Source organism: Myotis nattereri, assembly GCF_964212035.1.
Source record: "Myotis nattereri genome assembly, chromosome: 8".
NCBI lineage: Eukaryota > Metazoa > Chordata > Mammalia > Chiroptera > Vespertilionidae > Myotis > Myotis nattereri.
Window position 1 is genome coordinate 82,618,066 of NC_138083.1, and position 22,109 is coordinate 82,640,174.

The 22,109-nt window shown below is 48.7% G+C and overlaps 2 protein-coding genes across 2 annotated transcripts in view; both read right to left on the bottom strand.

Moving 5' to 3' along the window:
- LOC308522974 (lipoxygenase homology domain-containing protein 1-like) overlaps positions 1–14,142 on the bottom strand; it is a gene marked incomplete at both ends in the record, with an annotated part of 33,352 nt that extends 19,210 nt beyond the window's left edge. The window contains 8 exons of the mRNA XM_081096572.1: positions 752–888; positions 2,238–2,392; positions 2,872–3,340; positions 4,853–5,013; positions 9,399–9,591; positions 10,784–10,980; positions 11,863–11,939; positions 13,955–14,142. Of these exons, the coding sequence (XP_080952698.1) occupies positions 752–888; positions 2,238–2,392; positions 2,872–3,340; positions 4,853–5,013; positions 9,399–9,591; positions 10,784–10,980; positions 11,863–11,939; positions 13,955–14,142 (1,577 nt within the window). The remainder of the gene's footprint in view (positions 1–751; positions 889–2,237; positions 2,393–2,871; positions 3,341–4,852; positions 5,014–9,398; positions 9,592–10,783; positions 10,981–11,862; positions 11,940–13,954) is intronic.
- Positions 14,143–14,308: 166 nt separating this feature from the next.
- On the bottom strand, positions 14,309–18,047 carry LOC308522975 (lipoxygenase homology domain-containing protein 1-like; the record flags this gene model as incomplete). The annotated part of the gene is made up of 3 exons (XM_081096573.1): positions 17,107–18,047; positions 16,540–16,675; positions 14,309–14,568 (listed from the first exon to the last, which is right to left on the bottom strand). The coding sequence occupies exons 1-3, from the start codon at positions 17,137–17,139 to the stop codon at positions 14,309–14,311; spliced, it is 429 nt and encodes a 142-aa protein (XP_080952699.1). The 5' UTR covers positions 17,140–18,047.
- Positions 18,048–22,109: the final 4,062 nt, after the last annotated feature.

Genomic DNA, 22,109 nt, shown 5'->3' on the forward strand with positions numbered 1-22,109 from the left:
TTGTATTTCTCTTGGGGGCGATCCTTCACCTGTCGGGAGGAAAGTCCCCCCCTTTCCAACCCAGCTCACAGTGGGCCCGTGGGTCAAAGCTGCCCACCACTTGCTGATGTACATTCCACACACGAAGCATGGATTTTGCATTTTTAAATGGTTGGGGGAAATTCTAAAGAACAATGATATTTTGCAACATGTGAAAATGACATGACATTCCAGTTTCAATGTCCATAAGCTTTACTGGAGCACAGCCACAGCCCCTCATTTGGAATCATCTACAGCTGCCTTCCTCCTGCAAAGGTCAGGCAGGTGTGACAGAGGCTGAGTGTCCCCCAAGCCTAAAATATTTACTATCTGGCCTTTACAGGTGGCCTAGAACATTAGAACAATGTACTGGAAGTCGCTTTATACCTGGAGAGGCATATAGGTGACTGTTTGTCCATGGAGAGTGGGCCAGTGATGGTCTGGCAGGGAAGGAAAACCCAACTTTCTGAGTTGATGGACCTCAAGAACTGGATTGGGTGTTCTATCAGACTGCTACCTGAGATGGCAAGGAACTCAGGGGGCTGCCCAATGAGAGGGAAGGGAGGGAGGCAATGCCCATCTAGCCAGTTACATGGACCAAACCTACATTACAGGCCCCCCCCCCCACTACCTCCACCCTCAGGCATCACAGCCACCCCACCCTCAGCCCTCATTCCAAGACTATCTTAGTGGCAAGCATGACCTGTCCTCCTTCCCCTCCGGCCCCACTCACGTGGTCTCATTGTTCATGTCGGTGATGTCTACTCTGTCCAGGAACCATCCTGCTTTGCTGCCACCTGCATTGTCATGGCCAATCCGAATCTTGGTCAGGGGCCCCAGGTCAATGGCACTGACGGTGAAAGTGTCTGTCTGAAAAGGGCCAGGGTAGCACTCAGAGGGTGGTACCCTCTCCACCTTGCATCAGCTTCCCCGTCCCAGGATCTGAGGCTGTTGTGAGACCCAAACCAGGAAGGGACACATGGATTTTATGTTGTGGGATATATGTTTTGGGCAGGAGGGCGAACTGCTGCTTGGATATGTGCTATGTGTGTACACGTGTGCATAAACTCCTTCAGCCACACATTTTAATTAAGACCTTCTCGGAGCCAAAGTGATTTCCAGAAACAAAAGTACAGGACTTGCTCACTATTGAGGTGGGAAGATTGAATGTGGACGAGTGAACGTATACGCACAGGAGGAAGCAGGAAACAGGTGAGTGAATAGGGTCTTCTTAGCTATCACTTTTTAAACTCTTTAATCCCAGATCATAGTGGCTATAACTTTTTTTTTCAAGAAAAGTACTGAAACAGAAATAAACCATGATCCTTAAGTCATGGGAAGGGAGAAAAACCAGGGCTCTCTGAAATAAATCAGTGATGAGTCCAAAAGTATTTTAATGAATTTGATTTCTTTCTTTCCTCCTCTGTGTGGATGAGGGAACCTGGCTTAGAATGGGAACAGTGATGTGAGGGACAGTCTTCTAGCCAGAGGATATTGTGCAATTTCTAAGGACAAAGGAGGCAGCTGTATTTTTCATGCTTTCCCACTATACAAGGAAGGGGAGTGCATTTCTTTCAATGCTAAAAGTTTTTGTGGCTTCAGGATATAGTTCTCAGCCTGTCTTTCAAGGCCCTCATTCCCCCACCCCCTAGGTTCTTTTCATCAAGCTTCCCAGAGGCAGCGCCCACCACGGCTCAGCCTTAACCACAGCCCTGCAGGAAGACTCAGTATCCTTAACCTGGCCTCCACATCTCTACCCACATCTTTGTCATGAGGTCCCATCTTCAGAGAGCACCTCTCACTGACATCTTTGCACATCTGTACCATACTCATCTACCAAGTCTGTTTATATCTCTCTCTGTCCCTCAAAGCGCCATCTTATGGTCACGCTTCCTTCCTGAACCCCTGCTCCACCCACTTAGCACTGAGTGTCTGCTACGCATGTTACCTCCGGTGAGTTCCTGTGGGGTCATGGAGCTGGCCCCCCACCTGTGCCTTTCTTATGTTCCCCATCGAAAGCGTTGGTTCTTACAGAGGAGGCACTTCCACGACACCTGGTTGGGCTGAACAATGCTCACTGCTGGACCTAGCAGCTACTGGGGGTGGGGGTGGGGTGGGGGGTGGGGGTGGGGGTTGGGGGGAGGCCTTGGGAACCACCAGAGGGCTCCCTCTGTCTGAGTCCCAATCACCCACCCAATGGTCAGAAGACTATACCATACCTGCCCGGGCTGAAACTTGCTGGACTTGTCTGAATTCCGCAGAGGACGCTCCCCTGTGTCCCCGTACTCCTCGCCATAGATGGTCAGGAAGACGTTGGCACTGGTGCCAGCCTTGGGTACATCCCCTGTGATAACCTGGACCTGGTAGGTGTTGGCTGGAGACAGAGACAGACACAGCATTGATGACACACGGGCCTCTGAGTGGGCCTGAGGATCAGTCTCTTGGATCCAGGTAGATGGTGGAAGCTAGATGTGTCTACAGATACCTCCACATCTACACTAACCTGGAACGAAATCTGCCCTTCCTCTCTCCACCCAAGGCTTTTTTTTTCTTTTCTATATATCTCAAGAAGTCATAGTCCCGGGAAAATTCACCCTGAGCAGCCCTCCTACTCTATGTCCCCAACACTGAGTTATGTCAGGGCTCCTCTAAGCCAACCACTCCCAAGAGCCCTGGGACAAACGCAATGCTAACCCCAGATGGGAACTGTCCATGGTGGCATTAAGGACACATGTCAGGAGAGCTATTTGGGTGCCCACCTATGGGGCTCCCATGTGAGAGGAGAGCTAGGCACCTCCCCCTCCCTGGGCTCCCTTGGGGGTGGGGGGCTGTCTGGCCCCTGCTCAGGCTTACGCTCAGGACCCGACCGACCGGAGGGCGCCAGCTCCACGACAATTTCATTGTCCTCCTTGCCCCTGGCCAGCCAGCGGTTGACATCGAACTTGTACTCCTCAATCACCTCCTGCATCCCCGGCCCGAACTCCTCCTCTTCCTCCTCCTCCTCAGTTGACTCCTCCTCCTCCTCTTCAGACGAGGACTCCTCCGACGAGGACTCCTCCTCATCCCCCTCATCCTCCTCGTCACTGCCCTTCTTCTTCTTCTTCTTCCTCTGCAGCTTGGCCTTCAGCCGCTCCTTCTTGAGCAGCTGCCTCAGCTTGTCCTCCTCCTTCTTCTTCCGGGCCTCCTCCTCGGGGCTGAGCTCCACCTCCTGCACCAGCAGGTGCCGCAGCCACAGCATGTCCACGAACCATCCGGGCGAGAAGCCCTCGCCCGTGTGCCCCAGTCGGATCTTGAAGACCTCCCCGACGTCAACTGCCTCCAGCTGTGCAAAGAGGGGAGCAGTGGTGGGGTGGCCCCTGGTGTCCTCCCACCTCCCATGCAGAGCCAGGCACAGGCTTGGTGCAGAGTCACAGATGGAGAGTCCCAGGCTTCAAAGCTCAGAGCTTCCACCAGCTCCCTCTGTCCTAAACACCAGCCTTGTTTCTCGGCCCACCTTAGAGGACCTCTCACAAGCCCCACCCTCCACCCAGATGTATTTCTTTCTAAACCCCTGTGATGGTCAAGATGATCTCCCTGCTTCTTCTCTCTCTTCTCTCCTTTTCCTCTCTCTCTCTCTCTCTCTCTCTCTCTCTCTCTCTCTCTCTCTTCCTCCCTCCCTCCCTCCCCCCTACTTAGGGGATGGGCTCTGAACCTGCTTAGTCCCTTCCTCAGCACCTTGGATCTCCTCTTCAGTGTTTCCCAGGTCACAGTGTCCGGGTGATCAACCTGCCCAGGGAGGCCCACTTCTGGTCCCCTCTCCCCACCTGTCAGCCACCCGTGATGCATCTGCCTCACCCAGCCGGTCGGTCTGCATCCAGAAGATGTACCGCTCTGTCACATCTCCATGACTGGTCAGTTTCCCAAACACTTTCCCTGACATGGACTATTTTGATCCTTCCAGGGACTGTGAAGCAGGCCAGGCAGGCATTATAAAGCTAGGTTTGAACTGGTGGAAAATCTGAGGTTCAGAGAGGCCCGAGGCTAGGGCTGCCGCCTCTTCAGCAGTGCATGGAGGGGCTGGACTCAGTGAGCCCATCCAGCACTAGCGTTCTGTGCACCCAAGGACTAGCTGCAAGTCTGAAGAAGTTGAACTAGAAATACCAGGCTCAGCTGGGAGTGAGGGTGAGCCCTGGCCCAGCCCAGTCAGGACCTTCTCTACTGGGCACTGGGTTAGGACTTTTGCTAAAGGCTCAGCTGCTTGTGTCACACAAACACACACAGAACACCAACCTGATCATGTTCCCTACACACATATACACACACACAGGAACTCATGTCTCATATCAAAATTCTATATGTCACCCAATGAGCACAGTCCTTGCATTCTCCTCTCCTGCTAACAATATGCCCATATCCTCAACTCTCTTCTCCTCTACTCAAAGGGGCGGGCTGAGGCCCAGGGCATTCAAAGCAGAACCAGGAAACCCCCAGGCCTCCCAGTATCCTGCCTGGGAAGATGGCCCTGCCCTCAGGCCGACAGAGCTGTGGAATCAGAGGCCATGGGGCTGGAAATGGATGCAGTAACCACGGGCCTAGTGCCATATTTTGCTAAATTAGATTTATCTACTCCCACGGTTCTCAGAATTGACAGCATATTAGTATCACTACTCGAGCTTTTCAAAGAATCCCCATAAATTTCTCATTTAACTGATCGGGGTATGGACCAGTTTGTCTTTAAAGCTCCCCAGGTGATTCTAATAAGAAGCCAGAGAACCACTGATCTAGTCCAATCCCTTCATTTCCAGGCGTCCCCTGGGCCCTCTGTTGGCACTTCTGCTGCCTTCCCCCCACACACCTGGAATGTGTCCTTGGATGCCCGCTCAAAGACTTTCGAGCGGCTGGAGAGGAAGAGCACCTCTGTCTTGCCTTTCTCGCCATAGATCTGTATGTAGACTCGGGCAGTGGTGGCTGCACCGCCCACATCTCCCGTCCAAACCTCAACCTCGTAGTGGACCACTGCAATGTTAGTGGGAGAGAAATGGGACATGCGGGGGAGAAATGGGACATTAGGTAATCACAACAATAGCAATGATAGTAACAAAAATATTTCCCAGGCCTGTGCCATGTGTCTGGTGCTTCACAGGCATTATCTCATCTAACCTCATCAATACCATGTGTAGATACTATCATCCCCATTTTACAAGTGGACAAACTGAGGCATAGAGGAATTGAGTCGGTGTCAGGAGTGGCAAACCCAATCAATCAGACTCCAAAACCCAATCACCCACTGCACCACATGCATCCTCGGGCACTAGGAATGAGGAATAGTCAATACAGGGCTGGCATGCTCTGCGGTGTGCCTCCCCCTGGGCCAGCGGTTCTCAACCTGTGGGTCACGACACCTTTGGGGGTAGAACGACCCTTTCACAGGGGTCGCCTAAGACCATCGGAAAACACATATATAATTATTGTTTTTGTGATTAATCACTATGCTTTAATTATATTCAATTTGTAACAATGAAAATACATCCTGCATAACAGATATTTACATTATGATTCATAACAATAGCAAAATTACAGTTATGAAGTAGCAACAAAAATAGTTTTATGGTTGGGGGTCACCACAACATGAGGAACTGTATTAAAGGGTCGCGGCATTAGGAAGGTTGAGAACCACTGTGTTAGAGGGTGGAAATATGTTACAGGTCTGCACCACTAGAGGGCGCTTCCCAGTGGAGAGCCAAATGCCTTCAGAACTATGAGGCCATATTTTTTCAGTGACTATTTTAAGACTTGCCCTTTCAGCAATGCTGTAAGACAATATCATGATTTTTTTTTCAAGTAAAGACTTATTTTCAACAAGACGAGGATCTTCCATTACCATGGCAATGTGAGAAACTGGAGGCTGAAAGCAAGAGGACTAGCTGCAAGTCTGAAGAAGTTGGACTAGAAATACCAGGCTCAGCTGGGAGTGAGGGTGAGTTAGCACATGGATAACAGGGGATACAGTAAAGGCTGGCATTCTGAAGGAAGAGGACTCCCAACCCCATTCCGACCCTCGGTTCTCGGAACAATGAGCAGCCAGGGTGATACAAAATTAGGTCAGATAAAAATGAGCAGTCAGAGAACAAGAACAAGCTATTGGAAATTAGCATGTGATAGCTGGAATGAAGTATTCCACAGCAAGGGTATAGTCAAGAACAGCTCTGAAGAACAAAAAGGAAATTTCCAAAGAACAAAATGACAAATGATATAAGGGTAAGAAAATCAGAGGAAGTCCAATACCTTACTAAGAGTTCAGTTCTAATGAAAATAGAGGAAACAGAAAATTGTCAATTGTCAAAGAACTAATACAAAAAAGTCTCCAAACTAAAAAAAATGCTTCTGGATGGAAGGAGCCCATGAATTCTAAGAACCATGGATGAAACTAAATCACAAAAGGCAGTGAAGACATCATAAAGTTTCAGAATGCCAGAGATAAAAATAGGATCCTAGAAGCTTTTAGAGAGGGGAAAAAACCCTAAGGGCTTGGATCACAGAATGGCACCAGACTTTCAATGGGAACACAGGGAGCTAGAAGATAGTAGAAAAATTCTTTCTAAACTCTAAGGGGAAAAGTTCAACTCGGAATTCTGTAGCAAGCCACACTATTGATCAACTATGAGAATAGACGAAATACATTGGCAGACATGCAAGGTCTCACCATTTCTCTTCCACCTTTTCTACAGGAGCTACTAGTAGAGAATGTGTTCTACTGAAATGAGGAAATAAATCAAAGAAGAGGAAGACGTGAAATCCAGGAAGTGGGACAACCAAAAAAAGAGGAATTTCCAAAAAGATGGCAAGAAAAGGAGTACCAGAAGGACAGCTTTGTGGCAGCCTAGGGGGCAGAGGTTCCCAAAGAAATGTCTTAAGACAGAGATGGGAGAAGGAGTTAGAGAGAAAATCAATAGAATTCCTGTTGGGTTTGCACACATGCACAAATGTTTAGTTCTGCTAGAGACATGGCGATAAGATGGTATTGTGGGAGAACTGTGTCTCCCCAAATTCATATGTCGAAGCCCTAATCCCTAGTATCTCAGAATGTGACTGCATTTGGCGATAGAGCCTTTAAAGAGGTGATTAAGTTAAAATGAAGCCATTGGGGTGGAGCCAACGCAATATAACTGGTGTCTTTATAAGAGATGAATAGGACAGACTTGTTCATGCAGAGGAAAGACCATGTGAACATAAAGTGAGAAGGCAGCCATTTGCAAGGCAAGGAGAAAGGTCTCACAAGAAACCCAACCTAGTCACACCTGATCTTGGACTGCTAGCCTCCAGAACTATGGGAAAATAAATTTTTGTTGTTTAAGCCACCTCGTCTGGTATTTTGTTACGGCAGTCCTAGTACACTTATATAGACAGGTGGCTATACAGATGGGTATATAGAAATGCAGATAGGTATATAGAAAACTATGCAAGTGAAAAAACAAGGTTATCACTAAACTCCAGGAAAAAAAACCAGAAAATTGTATACAAGAGATTAGGAGAGAAGGAGGTAGAGAGAAAATCAACAGAATTCCTGTTGGGTTTGCACACATTGAGCAAACGCTCAATGCAGGAATGCAGCCATTGCATAGTAGGTATTTCAGCAGTGAATAATATTTGCATAGTCATAATAGTGTAAAAATTGAATTTTGACTTAATTTTATTGAGGGCTGGAAGGAGGGGAAGCGTGTAGGTGTACACACACACACACTTAAACATGCACATGTGTTAAAGAGCTAAATCCTCCTTTTCTGGAGTAGAAAGTCAATAGTTAATGTCTTTGACTGAAAAGAAAATCAAGAAGTTGATAAAGCACATTATTTAAAATATGGAGATACATTTCAGGAGAAAAAGCTAAAGTAATTGAAAAGTTGTTACCTCTGAAGAAGGGGGCTGGGGCAGAGGAAGGGAACTACTGCGTTTTTACCTTTCTGTTGTTAACTAGTATCTGTATTACTCTGTTGGAAATCAAGTTCTAATTCATAAAAAGAGGGGAGGGGTTGATTCCTCACACTAGCGGGTACCATTACAAAACATGTGTATGTGACACAGCCCTCAAGGAACCTGTAGGTTAGTTGGGGACAGAAAATGCACACACGGAAAGACACAAAGGGTTCTGGAAAAGAGAGGTGAGTTTGTATCGGGGATCCTCTCAGGGAAGCTTCCTATGGAGGGAGCCTTGTGCACTTGTTTCAGAGTGGATGTAGAAACACAGAGGTGAGGAAAGTGAGCAAACACAGGTTTTGGTCCCACTGTCTTCCTGACCCTCTCATTAATCTCTTGCTTCCCTGAGCCCCACCGTGGCCTATGGCTCTTGCATTATGTGCAATGGGTGGCCAGGTCACCTTGAACTTCGCCTTCATTCACAGATGTCATCACCCTGTCCATAAAGGCCCCACCCCCATGCCATTTTTCATCACAACTCTTACTTGGCCCTATATATTTATTGTTTGTCTCTCCTGGTAGAATATGAAATCCATGAGGATAGAATTTTATCTGTTTTGCTCATGGCTGCCCCCACAGAGCCTAGAGCAGTGCTAGCTCAGAGAAACATCCTATATAATAAAAGGGTAATATGCAAATTGACCCTAACAGCAGAACTACTGGGAATGACGAGTCACTATGATGCACAATGACTACCAGGAGGCAAATGCTCAATGCAGGAGCTCCCCCCTGGTGATCAGTGTACTCCCACAGGGGAAGCTCTGCTCAGCCACAAGCCAGGCTGACAGCTGTGAGTGCAGTGGCGGTGGCAGGAGCCTCTCCCACCTCCTTGGCAGCATTAAGGATGTCCAACTGCGGCTTAGGTCCATTCCCCCTAAGCCATCAGTTGGACATCCCCCGAGGGCTCCCAGGCTACCAGAGGGATGTCTGACTGCCAGCTTAGGCCTGATCCCCCAGGGAGCAGGCCTAAGCCGGCAGGTGGACATCCCCCGAGGTTGTCGTGGACTGCGAGAGGATGCAGGCCGGGCTGAGGGACACCCCTGAGTGCACAAATTTTCATGCATTGGGCCTCTAGTTACATATATAATAACTGAACAAACAGCTTTATCTCCTCAGCCAGTCTTCCCAGGGGAAGACATGGACTACGTCCTCCTGTCCACAGGGCTGAGAATGTACATTTCTTATAAAGTCACGTGCTAACTTTAGCCCAGGACAAAGTGCTTCATCCTTTGACTCCTCAGTTTCCCCATCTGTACAATGAGCCCTCCTCCCTTCTGGAAACATGGTACCAGGGGAAGCCCCCATTTTCTCCCCTCACTCTTCCCCTTGGAGATAAGACCTAAGTTGCCCCACAGTCTGTCCTCCAACCCCACCACCCCACTCCACAGGGGAATGATGTTGCCATCCCACCCCTGCCCCCTCCATACATTTCTGGATCTCCACGACCTCACTGGGATAGAGCTCCACCTGCAGGCGCCCATCAGCCTGGTTCTTGTCCAGCCAGCGGTTGGCAGGGAAGGTGTACTGCTTGCCTTGGCGGGGCACACGGATCTGCACACTGGCCAGGAACCAGCTGGCGCCCATGCCCGTGCCGTCATGCCCAATCAGCAGCCGGTTGATCTGGAAGGAAAACCAGGCTGTGGGTGAGCAAGGAGCTGGTGCCCAGAAACCTCCATGCCTCCATCCCTACCTCCCCAAACACCTGCACAAACTGTGACTCAACCCCAGTTTCTCAGGAAAGGGAGGCTAAGCAGGAGGAGGCTGGGCCCCGGGCCTGTCCGCCAGCAGCCAGCTGGGGGCGAAGGCACCACCTCTCCTGTCTGGAATCTCTGCTCCCTCTTTAGTCCAGCTCACCTCCAGTGGGTGTTGCGAGAAGCAAGTGGGGGAACAGGTGAGGCATGAACTTTGAAAGCTCTGGTGTGTACTTAGGCGGGTACTTAATACACAATTAATAATAATGTGGTGACTTGGCAAGAAAGCAAACATTCACAATGTTAACCATCTGTGGCTGGTAGCCATGTCACTGATGTGGCTTTGACTTGTTTTAAACATGCACTGTTGTATGTGTGTCTGCATTTCTTCTCTGACACTTCCATCCTGTAGGTGACACTATGTGGACAGCCTCTCAGGGGGCTGTCATCTGTGTCCAATTCCTCCTCCCCTCTTGGTCTGGGAATGTTTCCTCTTTCCAGTAGCACTCAGTACTTTACTGGCTTTGCTATTTTCATTGTAATTCTAACATCTTTGCCCACAGGCAACATAGATGATCATGTAGATAATCATGTTACCATCCTTATATATACGTGGCTCTGAAGTGTTCAAATTGCTTTTATGTGTTTTTGAAATGTTGTTTGCTGGGCAATTCTAACATTAAATGGAATTAGCCTTTGAGGTCCCTTCCAGCCCCCCAGATTCTCCCTGTGATGGTTTGTAGGGGTGATATTAGCTAGGAGTCTGGTGCCAAAACACCAGATTTAGAAAATTGTCCATGTCAGCCATGATCTCACTGTTATGGGTACTCAGTGTCTCTTTGCAGCTGATCCACAGTCACTACATACATGCATTCCATCCCTGAAGAGACTCGGAAAGCTTCACCACTATTCACATATCTGCTGCTGTTCCAGGTCATAGCAGGAAAACAACGTACCTCCTTAACCCCCACGTGGGCATTTTTCCCATCAAAATAAGTTCATCCTTGTGTACATGAGTGGTGTGTGTGTGTGTGTGTGTGTGTGTGTGTACCCTCGGTCAGATAGATATATGCAGGAGGATGGGTGAGATGATGTCATGCAGTCCTGGGAAGGAGACTTACAGTCCCAATGTTCAGGGTCTCGAGGGTAAACTCGTCTACGCGGCCACGTTCAAAATAGTCCTTCAGGTTGTTGTCAGAGACAAGAAGGTCTTGCTTGATGGTGTCAGATTTATCGCCATAGAGCTTGATGAAGACTGTGGAATCGGTGCTGGCCCCAGGGACATCCCCCGTCTTCAAGCGGATATGATAGCGGTAGTCTAAATAGTCCGAGGCAGGAGGCAGGAAGAAAGGGGGTTAATGCAGGGCCAGCAGGAGGCAGCATGGAGCAGAAGGGGGGCGGGTCTGAAACCAGGGGTGGACTCTTGCTCTAAGTAGTCCTGTGACTTGAGACAGGGCTCCCTTCATTCCTGTGGGGTCCCCTCATCTACAACAGCAGAATTCTACTACCTGCTCGACCTGCCCCACCCAGTGTGAACGTTCAAGCAACAGGAACGCAGGCAACACTAACGTGTAAGAGGCAAAGGACTGAAAGCAACTTCTCATCTGATGGATGAGGAATCTGAGGCCAAGGGAGCATCGACCCCTTAGTACATTATATGCACAGTATTACTGCTAAGTATTCTGACCGTGGCTTTATAAGTGAGGATTTGGAGCCTCAGAAGCTTATGTGTTTGGCTCAAGAAGTCAACAGCTGGTCAGTAGCCAGCCAGGAGTGAAGTCCTAATGTGGACTTAATGTGGACCTGAAGACCCCTGTTCTTAAGTGGGACGCAATGCTGGGGTTACTCTATTTTATCACCCAGGAAGGTTTGCATCATCTGTGCACAAGGAAGGACAAAGCATCTAGGAAAAGGAGAAAGAACCCTTTTTAGCGTTAGTGCTATTGCTCCTGTTACTCTAATCAAGCGAGGCCCAAATGCTCTCAGGGCCCCATCCCCAAGGCCACAAAGAGCCTGTGTGCACAGCACAGACAGACAGATTTCCAGATCCTCCCTTGGAGCCCCGTCCTCTCCACCCTCCCGGTGCCAATGAAGTGAGGAGCATGTGCTTTCTCCAGGGCTTGCTTCTGTGTGGCCAAGGGAGGGCAGGGCGCCTGTCACGCCCAGGGCCCGCCAGCACCTGGTCATCAGCACAACTTACTCTTCAGTGTTGCATTGCTATCACTGGGCAGCAGCTCTCGGACCAACTGTCCATCATCCTTATCTTTGTCCAACCACCTGGTGGGCAAATGAGGGGCTGTTAGCTCTTTGAGGGGGGCAGGCAGACAACCAACCATCACACATTTTATGCAGAGTCACCAGGGAGGCCAGCACTTTGAACTCAAGCAAAGGAAAATGGTTCCTCTAGAGCTGGAATGAAGGACCCCAACCCAGACTGGGGAGGGAGGACTGCCCAGAGGAGGTGATATTTCGCTGAAATGGCAAGGATGGCCAGGAGTTATCCAGAGGAAAGGGAGGCACATTCCAGAAGAAACAACGTAGGCTGGGATAAGCTGACCGAAGGCCAATGTGGATGGAATGCAGCGAGTAAAGGGTAGGTGCTGGCAGATGAGCCTGGAGAGGTGGAAGGGTCACTCGATGTGGGACCTTGGCAATTATGGTGAACAAGTTTGTCCTAAACGCCATGAACACCTAGGACATCGCTATCATCAAAACAACCACCTTTTTCCTGAGAGCCCACCTTGTGTGTGCACTGTGCTAAGGGCTCTGGGGTGAGGAGAAGACAGAGGAGATAACTAAGACACAGTCCAGCCCTTCAAGGACCTACAGTCTGGTTAAGAAGACAGGATAGACTGGCGGAGGCACTGAAGACAGGGAGGGATGTTAGATCAAAGTAACTGCAACAGGAATTCAGGGAAAGGAGAAAGGGTAGAGGTGAAGGGGCTTTGATCTGAGTCCTCAGGGCTGAGCAAGATTTGCCAACAAAGAGGCGCTGGTGTGGGCCCTGAGGGCTGGGGCTGGGTAACTGTGACTCATCAACCTGCTACCATGGGCCATGGACCCAGCTCTCTGCTGGTCGTCAGCCAGCAAAGACACTGACTGGGTGAATTCATCAAAAAAGCACTGTTCCCTCTGAGCACGGAGACCCGCCTGAGAACTCAGACAATCTACAAGCATGGGTTATCTCAGCCCTAGTACTCAAGATGGTCTGTGATACGGGATGATGGGCAGAAGAGACATCCTTGTTGTTCTCCAGGGCAACGAGGAAACCAAGATACTTGCGTGTTGACCAAGTGTGTCTCCATGTGCCTATGTAATCTCTTGTAATAGTAACAGTGGCTACACTTTGAAGACTAGAGACCTTTGCAATGAACATAAAAGTTTCAGGTGGGAACATCCCAGTGGCCCACCATGGCTGGGAAACTGCTCTTCCTGGGCTCCTGGGGTGTGTCTCTGTGTGTGTGTGTGTGCACACCTGAGTGCATGTCTGTGCATGGACAGGGAAGAGTAGTGCATTCACAGCTGGGCTGTCCCAGTGCGGCCCCAAAAGCCTGGGCCAGCCCCAGTGAAGTGAGTCGGCCACGCAGCACCTCATCCACAGGTGCAGGACTTGCCTGGACCCGGGCCTTGCAAAGACCAGCAGTCCTAGCCTCAAATTAATCTCACTACATACACCTCCCAGACGTTGCTACTGGTGAGTGTAGGGGGCCAACTTGGCAGCACAGAAAAGACCCACGAATATTGTTCTTCATTTTTAAAACGTCTCTATCAGGAACTTCTAGAAGTCAGTGGGAGCCCAAACTGGCTACGAAAAACATCCAAATATGTAAGGGAAAAAAATAAAAGAAACTTTACCTCACTGATAAGCTGGGGAAGGGAAATGAAAACAACGTAAGGTGTCTTGAAATATATTAACAGGGAAGAGATGTATTGGAAGACTATCCAAGTAAAAAACAAACACCTTTGATTCCAAAGTTTGATTCAGCCTGTAACTCTCTGAGTTAACTTTCGGTTGGATTCTGAAATTGTCACATTTCAACATGAAAAAAATGCTGACATCTTAGAACTTAAGTACGCATGCTAGCGCCACACAGGGACGGACACTGGTGTGCCCTCCATCACCTGTGGGCTGGGGACGAGCCTAGCACCTCCAGCAGGGCCATCTCTTTCTGCACCAATTACTTCCCTAAGCCACTGTTTTGCTCCCTGGTCCTGCTCGTAGGGCTGCGTCTTCCCAGAACTGGGGCCCATAAGCTAAGCTGGGAAACTAAAAGCAGGCAGGACCCACATACCTGAGACATGGGAACTCCACATTGTCGCTCTCAGGCTGTCCCTCCTCTCTCACCAGCACCCGGTCCAGGAACCAGCCACTGCCCCCGCCTATGCCCGTGTGTCTGATCCTCACCCGCCTCACCTTCCGCATGGTGACCGACTCAATGGTGAACTCATCGGCCTTCAGAGGAGGAGGCAGGGAGGACATGGAGGACAGGGAGGACAGGGAGGACGTGAGGCCAGTGAGACGGTGTTCCCCTGGGACCCAACACCAAGGGGGAGACACAGCAAATGTCCGGATGGTCCTAGAGCCCGTGGGTGTCAGGCATGTTAGGTCCCCACTCCCCTTACCGGGAGCCAGCCTCTTAGATGGCTCAGTACCAGCCGTCAGCTGTGCTTGGCAGAGCAGAGTGGGGAGTGAAAATGGGGGTGGTGAGGGTGAGGGCGGGGAGGGGTGATGGCTCATTGCTGCAACTCACGTTGCCTTTCTGAAACATTTCGTCGTTATTCTTGCAGTTGTACAGCAGCCGCTCCCCCGTGTCCCCCACATCACCATAAAGGCAGAGGTAGACACTGGCATCTGTCCCGGCCCCTCGGAGGTCCCCGGTGCATACGGTCACACGGTGCCGGGCCACTATGGGCAGAGAGAAGGGACACCACTGACTGACAGCCCCTACCTCCCATACCGGCCCTGCTGCTCCCCACCTCTAAGCACGGCCTCCTCCTCTCCGCTCAGCTCTCGTCTGCGCTGACCTTGCTCCTTCCCCAGCTATCAAATCCCATATCATACCATCCAGTCCCTGCAAACCTGCAAATCCCTGTCCCAGACAGACCAGAGGTTCCCACTTCTAGTCCATCATCAGAATCCCCGGGAAACTTATACAAATTCAGGTTCTTGAGCCTCACTCCAAGCCTCCCAGGTTTTAGTTTCCAGAGGTGGGACCCCTAAGACTGCATTGTTTGCAAGCTCCCTGGGGCTGGCATTGCAGTGTTTGGGGACCACAGGTCTCATGCCAACATTTTGGCATTTGATTCCATCCAACCCAGGAGAGCTTTTTGCTGTAGGTTTTTCTCTAATTCATGTGTGTCCTGTCTTCCCAAGGAGGATAACTCTACTTTGTGAACCAGAATGGAGCCCTCTCTTTGGAACTGTCTAGCACTATGGACATGCCAGGAAGACAAGCAGAGAGAAAGGGCACATAACACAGCCACCATAGGACGGGCAGCAGCTTCTTCCTGTGTTGAAGGTGTGCCGTGAAGGAAGCAGACCTGCATCTTTGCACATTACAGCCTCACTTTTCACTTAAAACAGTATCTGTTTACTGAACCTGGTAGGTGTGAGGTGCCATAATTAGTACAAGAATTCATCAGTGAGCAAGACAGACGACTCCTGCTCCCATAAGTGAAAGTGGAAGAGTGGAGAAGAGAGATGAACAGTAAAATCATAAACAAATTATGAGCAGGAAAATGTCTGAGTTAGATCTGTGATGAAGATCACATAGTGGAGTGATGCCACAAAACACAATGGAGAAATAATTGCCTTGTTTTCAAAGAAAATTCTACTGAATGTGAGCAGGCTGGGTATAGTCACTGACCCAGGAGGCAAGAGACCTGTTCTCTGTCCAACTCTGTCTACCCAATGGAGAACCAGGGCAAGAACTTCCTCAGTTTCTTATCTGCATGAGGCTATTTTAAGGGCCCTTGAACACAAATATTCTGTAGCCATACATTTTAATTAAAAATGAAGCAGAACCATAAAATAGTGCTACTTATGTATAAAGGCTACTAGAACTATGAGTGACATCATTGTCTATATATTCTTAACTCTATAATTTTGCAATGCTATTTTACTACTAACAAATTAAAGTCTACCATGAGTATACCTAATAAGTTAATTATATTAAGTACCAATTCTGATCAACTGCTAATGTCTGCTTGGATGCTATTTGAGGGCTATGAAGCTCATTTCAGACTCAACAACATAGAATGCTGTGATCGCTTAGTAATGTCTGCCTAGGAAAAGGACAGGAGATGTACAGTGTATTGGCCAACACGCTGCTACTGTAACCTAGAGGCACAATGGTTTCCCTTTACCCCCTTTGAATGTGGATACTGGAGTCCAGATTAAAAGCTTTGTCCCTCTCCTATTAGTCTTAAATAGAAATAGAGGACCCATCAGGAGCAGCCAAGCATGGCTACCAGATCCAGCCTTCCATTTTGGGGAGCATCTTGTACATAATTTGAAGAGAGTGTTTCCTTTCATTTAAGGGATGCTCTAGAGCAAGCATGTCAAACTCACATGCCTCGTTTATTTAGAGAAATATTGTTCAGTGCAGATTCTTCTCATCCCCTCATAACCAACTGAAAGGCCCATGAATCTTCCCTCCATCCCCCACACCCATCACCACAGAGCTCTGGCACCAGGCCTTGGAGATGGCTCCTTCAAGATGGTCTTGAGGCTGGACCTCTAAGTCCTCCCTGGCATTCAGAGGGAGCCTGATGATGCGCAGTGGACAAGACTACCAGCTCATTGGCCAGACCCTCATTGGCACACCAAGTAGAGGCTCCACTGCCTCCCCCGGATGGACAACTGGTGAGCACTTACTGCCCATTATCCTCCGCACTGTTGGGCCCTCTGCCGTCATCTCCCTCACGGTCTCATTGTCGTCCTCAAAGGCATCCAGCCAGCGACTGCAGTTGAAGTTGTATTTGTCCTTGGTCAGAGTGTTCATCAAGGTCATCTGGAATGAAGTCCTGGGGTGAGCAAGTGTGTGTGCCAAAGATATTCACCCATGCCCTGTGGTCCTCATGCTGCTATCGGATCTCAAGGAGGCCAAGGCCATTACCTAGAGATGACTCTTGTGGGAGGTAGAGTGCCAGTTTAATATGTATCCTTCAGGCCCCTGAGACCTACATTTGCCTAGCAACCAGGTGCTGGGGCAGAATGCAAGGTAAGACCGCACACCTGAGCATTTTCTTAGTCTACTTTGTAAGTTCCCGCCCCATCAGGAAGTCCCTGTGTTGCTGTGTCCAAATTCTCGTCTCACTGTAACCCTTTTCCACCCTTACTCCTAACATATACAAAGCAAATTGATGTGACAGACTCATCAGAAAGGGACCATTCTCGCTCCTCTCCTAACCACCTCCCAACCCCCAAGATGGTGCATCTTACCTTTTCTAAATGCCACCCAGAGCCAGGAGTCATGCTATCATGCCATGCCCGAACCTTGTAAAACCTGCCGAGATCCGGGAGCTCAAACTACAGTGAGAAATAACAAGGTTTGAGTGGGGACAACCAAGTGAAATGTGTTTATCCTCATAGCTGACCCCCTGCCAGGAGGGAACCTGCTTTGGGCTGTTTCTTTAGCAACAAGGATGGGTTTGCTTCAGTCCACTCTCATATACTGTGTCCTCTCATGCCCTTGTAACCAGAGGGTGAGATAGCCATGGACAGCTAGGCTTCGGTCTGAGCTCGTGAAATTGAACAAAAATAACTGACCCACAGTAGGATCCAGACTAAAGAAAATCTCCTAAGCAGTGAACTTCCAGGAACAAAATCCAGATGGCAGCCCTGCAAATTAGTACAAGCCCACAGCCCCACAGCTCTGCTGGGCATTGAAACAGACAAAAAGATCAATACAGCAGCCGTGCCCTTTCCCTAGGGGCTTGCAGTCTAGCCAGGAAGACAAACACAGAAAGAGCAATGAACTGAGTGGTATAATAGCGGCACCAGTGGGGTGCTCTGAGAAGAGAGCAGCACGTTGCAAAGTATTCTTACCTAAAGGTCAGAGCTGCACTTCTGCTGGCAAAACAAGCCTTGCTCTAGTTATATATGTATCTATATGGGAAATTTAAAGGTGTAGTTCTTTGAAAATGTTCTAAAATTGTCTCTCCCTTAAATTTGCTCCTCACTCTCTAATTCAGTCCAGATCGGGTGGTTTGACACTAACTGGCTTCAGGATCTCTGGGCTCCCGGATGCTCACAACCAATCCACACTTGCCTCTTCCCCCAGGCTTGGCTCTGGACTGTCTGATTCAGATGAAGGGCCAGAGCTAACCCGCCCCCCATTTAATGCATTATCCATAGATCACATGTGGCACTCCTCATGGGGACCTCAAGTCTCCATTGCATCTTTGTGTCTTCACACTTCACCCAACCCTGGCTCAGAAAACCAGAATCCCATGACAAATGCCTCTTACGCCCCTTCCTCCTTCCTCCCTCCCACCCTGTCACACTTCTCTCCTACCCTAAACTTCTCAATTATGCCCGGTCTTAACCACTTGTTGTTGGGGTTCAGGAGAAGCGCATCCGTCCGCCCTTTCTTCCCATAAAGCTGGATGTAGATGGGAGAGTTGGTACCAGCTTTCTTTAAGTCAGTCGTCCAGACCCACAGGGACCAAGCAAATTCTGCAGAGACAGGTCAAGTTGCACCAAAAACTTTAATGAGCAAAGAGATTTCCATGGTACCGGTGGGGAAGAGGAGCAAATCAAAGGTGATTGGGACTGAAGCAGGGGTTATGCATAGGTGTGCCCACTCTCACAAAGCCCATTGTAACAAGTGCCAATTTTAGGCAGCCGGGATTCCTTGCTATTTGAAAGAGGGAGACTTATGTTCCTTTAATGGGAGAAGTGTAGCATAATGGAGGAAGTGTTTTACACAGGGAGAAGGGTCTACTCCACCTACCTATGTCCAGTGCATTCAGAATGCACAGTGTTGAGCCATTCATCTAGCCCAGCGGTTCTCAACCTGTGGGTCGCGACACCTTTGGGGGTAGAACGACCCTTTCACAGGGGTCGCCTAAGACCATCAGAAAACACATATATAATTACATATTGTTTTTGTGACTAATCACTATGCTTTAATTATATTCAATTTGTAACAATGAAAATACATCCTGCATATCAGATATTTACATTACGATTCATAACAGTAGCAAAATTACAGTTATGAAGTAGCCACGAAAATAATTTTATGGTTGGGGGTCATCACAACATGAGGAACTGTATTAAAGGGTCCCGGCATTAGGAAGGTTGAGAACCACTGATCTAGCCTATCATGGCAGTTTATTCAACTTGGGGACACCAGAGTACCAGCCTTGGTGGCAGGTGTGTGGCCTAGACCAGTGGTTGGCAAACTGCAGCCCCTTGAGTGTGGCTCTTCCACAAAATACCACGTGTGGGCGTGCACGTACAGTTCGATTGAAACTTCGTGGCCACACTCAAGGGGCCAAAGAGCCACATATGGCTCGCGAGCCACAGTTTGCCGACAACTGGCCTAGACCCTGGAGACCTAAGCTCTCTGGGGGACCCTTCTCTTCCTTTCCAGAGGAGAACTGAGAAGCAGAGTGGACCCCCTTGAAGCTCTTGCCCAGTGGTCTGACGCCCTGGCCTTTCCTGCCCCTGCCTGGGGGGCCACCAGGCTCTGGGCCTTTGCACCTACTTTTCATCCTCTTCTTCCTGAGAGACACCATCTCGTAGAGCTGCCTCTCGATCAGCCCATCCATCTTCTTCTCATCCAGCCAGTTGCTGCAAGGGAAGGTCTGCTGGATGCCGGTGAAGGGGCACAGGATTACCACCTGCGGGAGCAGACCACACATTGGGACTGGCTTGCAATGCTCAGCAGCCTCCTCAGTCCCATGTTTAGGGTCATCTACATTAGGACCTTCAAGGAATGCACTTTCTTCCCATTGCTTGTCTCATTTTAGATTCAGAAATACCTCTTCCAAGAAGTCTTCCCAAATAGGTATCATCCATCCTCCAATTTACCAGCCCAAATCTTAAATCTTTTCCTCTATACTCAATAACCTCTTTAAATACCATATTTCCTTAAGCACATTGTAAAATCTCAATCTTGAACCAAAGTAACTTGGATACGAAATTAATTCCCTATATTTGTCTTGTAAAAAAAGATCAATCACGTGAAAGGTAATTAATATCTGGAATTTAATACAAAAACTAACTGCCCTTTTCTGGACTTGAGCTTCATTCAACCTTCTCTCCTACATCCTCTCCATCTGAACCTGCATTCCAAAGTCATGGTTTTAGAACATGGAAGTCTATGTAGCTCAGGCCACTCACACTATAGATGTTCAAAGGAAAGTTTCTGGAACACTCCAAAAATCTTCTATTAACATACACTGAGACAAAACTCATAATACAGTATGCTTTTTGGGGCAGAGGGAGAGAGAGAATTATATGGCTGGGGAAGGACTCAGAGGAGTTTCAAGAGCATTGAAACTTTTCTATTTCTTAAGTTGGGTGGTAGACAAAATTGACTTTGGTTTTATCTCACGTTTGTTATATATATTCTTTAAAGCATAAGTATCCACAATACAAACATATATTTAAAAATACGTGTTGAGAGATTTATAAACTGAAGCTAAATGCCACACCAGAAATTGGGCTAGTCTACAACCACCAACTGAGCACATCTGGATCCCCTACCCAGTGTCTGGCCCTTGGATGCATAAACAAAACAGCCCATTCCTGACCATCTCCAAGACAAGGTGAATGGGCACATTACCATCCCAAATGCCCAGTGAAAGGCATTGCCCACGTGCTCTGTTACTGACCCAAAGGAAGTAGGAAACAGGTTAGAGTTAGTTCATATTTAAAAGTTAAAGAAGAGAGGGAGCATCCCTTACCTTCTCACAGTACCAGCCTCTGTTGGCGCCAACATTGCCGTGTCCAATGGAGACCCGGCTAAGGGGGCTGAGGAGGACGGCCAGCTCGATGTGGAAGATGTCTGTGCGGGCACGGTCAAACACACCACCCTCCAGGAAGATTTTTCCACTGTTCTTATTCCCTTTGGCCCCATACATGACCAAATAGATTTTGGATTTGGTCCCAGCCCCCTGTAATTCCCCAGTGAAGATGGTGACAATGTATGAGATAGCTGGTGTGGAAACAAGAGGGGAAAGAACGGGGTTCAGTGCCCACTGGTTACCATATCGTGCCCACCTTCTCCCTCCCTGGCCACCATCTCCCCAGGTCTCCCTCTTCCATACAGCCTTAATCCCCTGGTCCATTCCCCAGATGACACCCAGTGCCGCTCTCAACCTCACTTCATCTCTTTCAGAGTTTGTGTGTTAGTGTCTCTGTGTCTAGGGATAAACGGCAGGTATTATGACAGGAAGCTGCCAGCCCTAATCACAGGAAACTAAAAGAGAAGGAGGAACTTGGGATAGCTAAGAATAGTACTTATTATTAATGCTAATTATCATGTGCAGATTCTTAATAGCTGCCGGATGAGTTCTGCTACGTCTAATTTAATTGTAATAGTCAACTCCATTAATAGAGATTTATGTTCAGGGCTATCTGACTCATTTAGTTTGCTCTCTTGCTCATCACTTAAAAATATAATTTTTAATAGAGGGCACTTGTTGACGTGGTGGGACGAGGGGAGACTGAGGCAGCAAGAGAACATTGTGGGGTTCTGGTCAGTGGGGAGGCAGTCTGAGGACTTGGAGCTCTGGGGGGGAGCCAGCAAGGGAAGATTAAACTCCAAGATGGGGCAGAGTAAGAGAAAACACCAAAGACGACAACTGGACAGGTCCGGTCTCCCTCATTCATTCTGTCCCAGAGTCTAAGGCAATGGCACATTAGTCCTTGTTAATTCCCTTACCTACCCTGGCTGCACCTTACCCCCGCCTTCACTCCTTGGCCCCAGAGAAATAAAAATCCCAAACTTATTTGGGAGCTAGCACGTACAACTACATAGATGCATTATTCATTCATACATTTACACCTTCTTTTGCTCAACAGACATTTATTGAGTGCTTATTATATGCCAGGTATTGGGAGAATATGAGGATGAAAAAGAGTGGCCACTGCCCTAAAAGAATGGGTCTCCAGCTTTATTATCCAAAATACACACACGGATGCTGTTCTCACACAAGACATACTCCCTCAGCCTGGGTCGGCAGCAGTTCCCAGCCTCTGACTGCCATTTCTCCCTTTTCTCTACTACTGGAGGCAAGTAATGGCATCATGGTTACAGGGGTTACGTTAAATCTGTTCTAATGTATGTTTTTAGGTAAATAATTTGTGAACTTGAGTTACAAATGACTTGTGCAATAAAGGTCAGGCCAGGCCAAGGTGCCACAGCGCTGGAGCAGAGGAGCTCATGGTGCCCTGAACAAAGACGGGAGGAATTGTCCTGTGTAGAGGAGGTG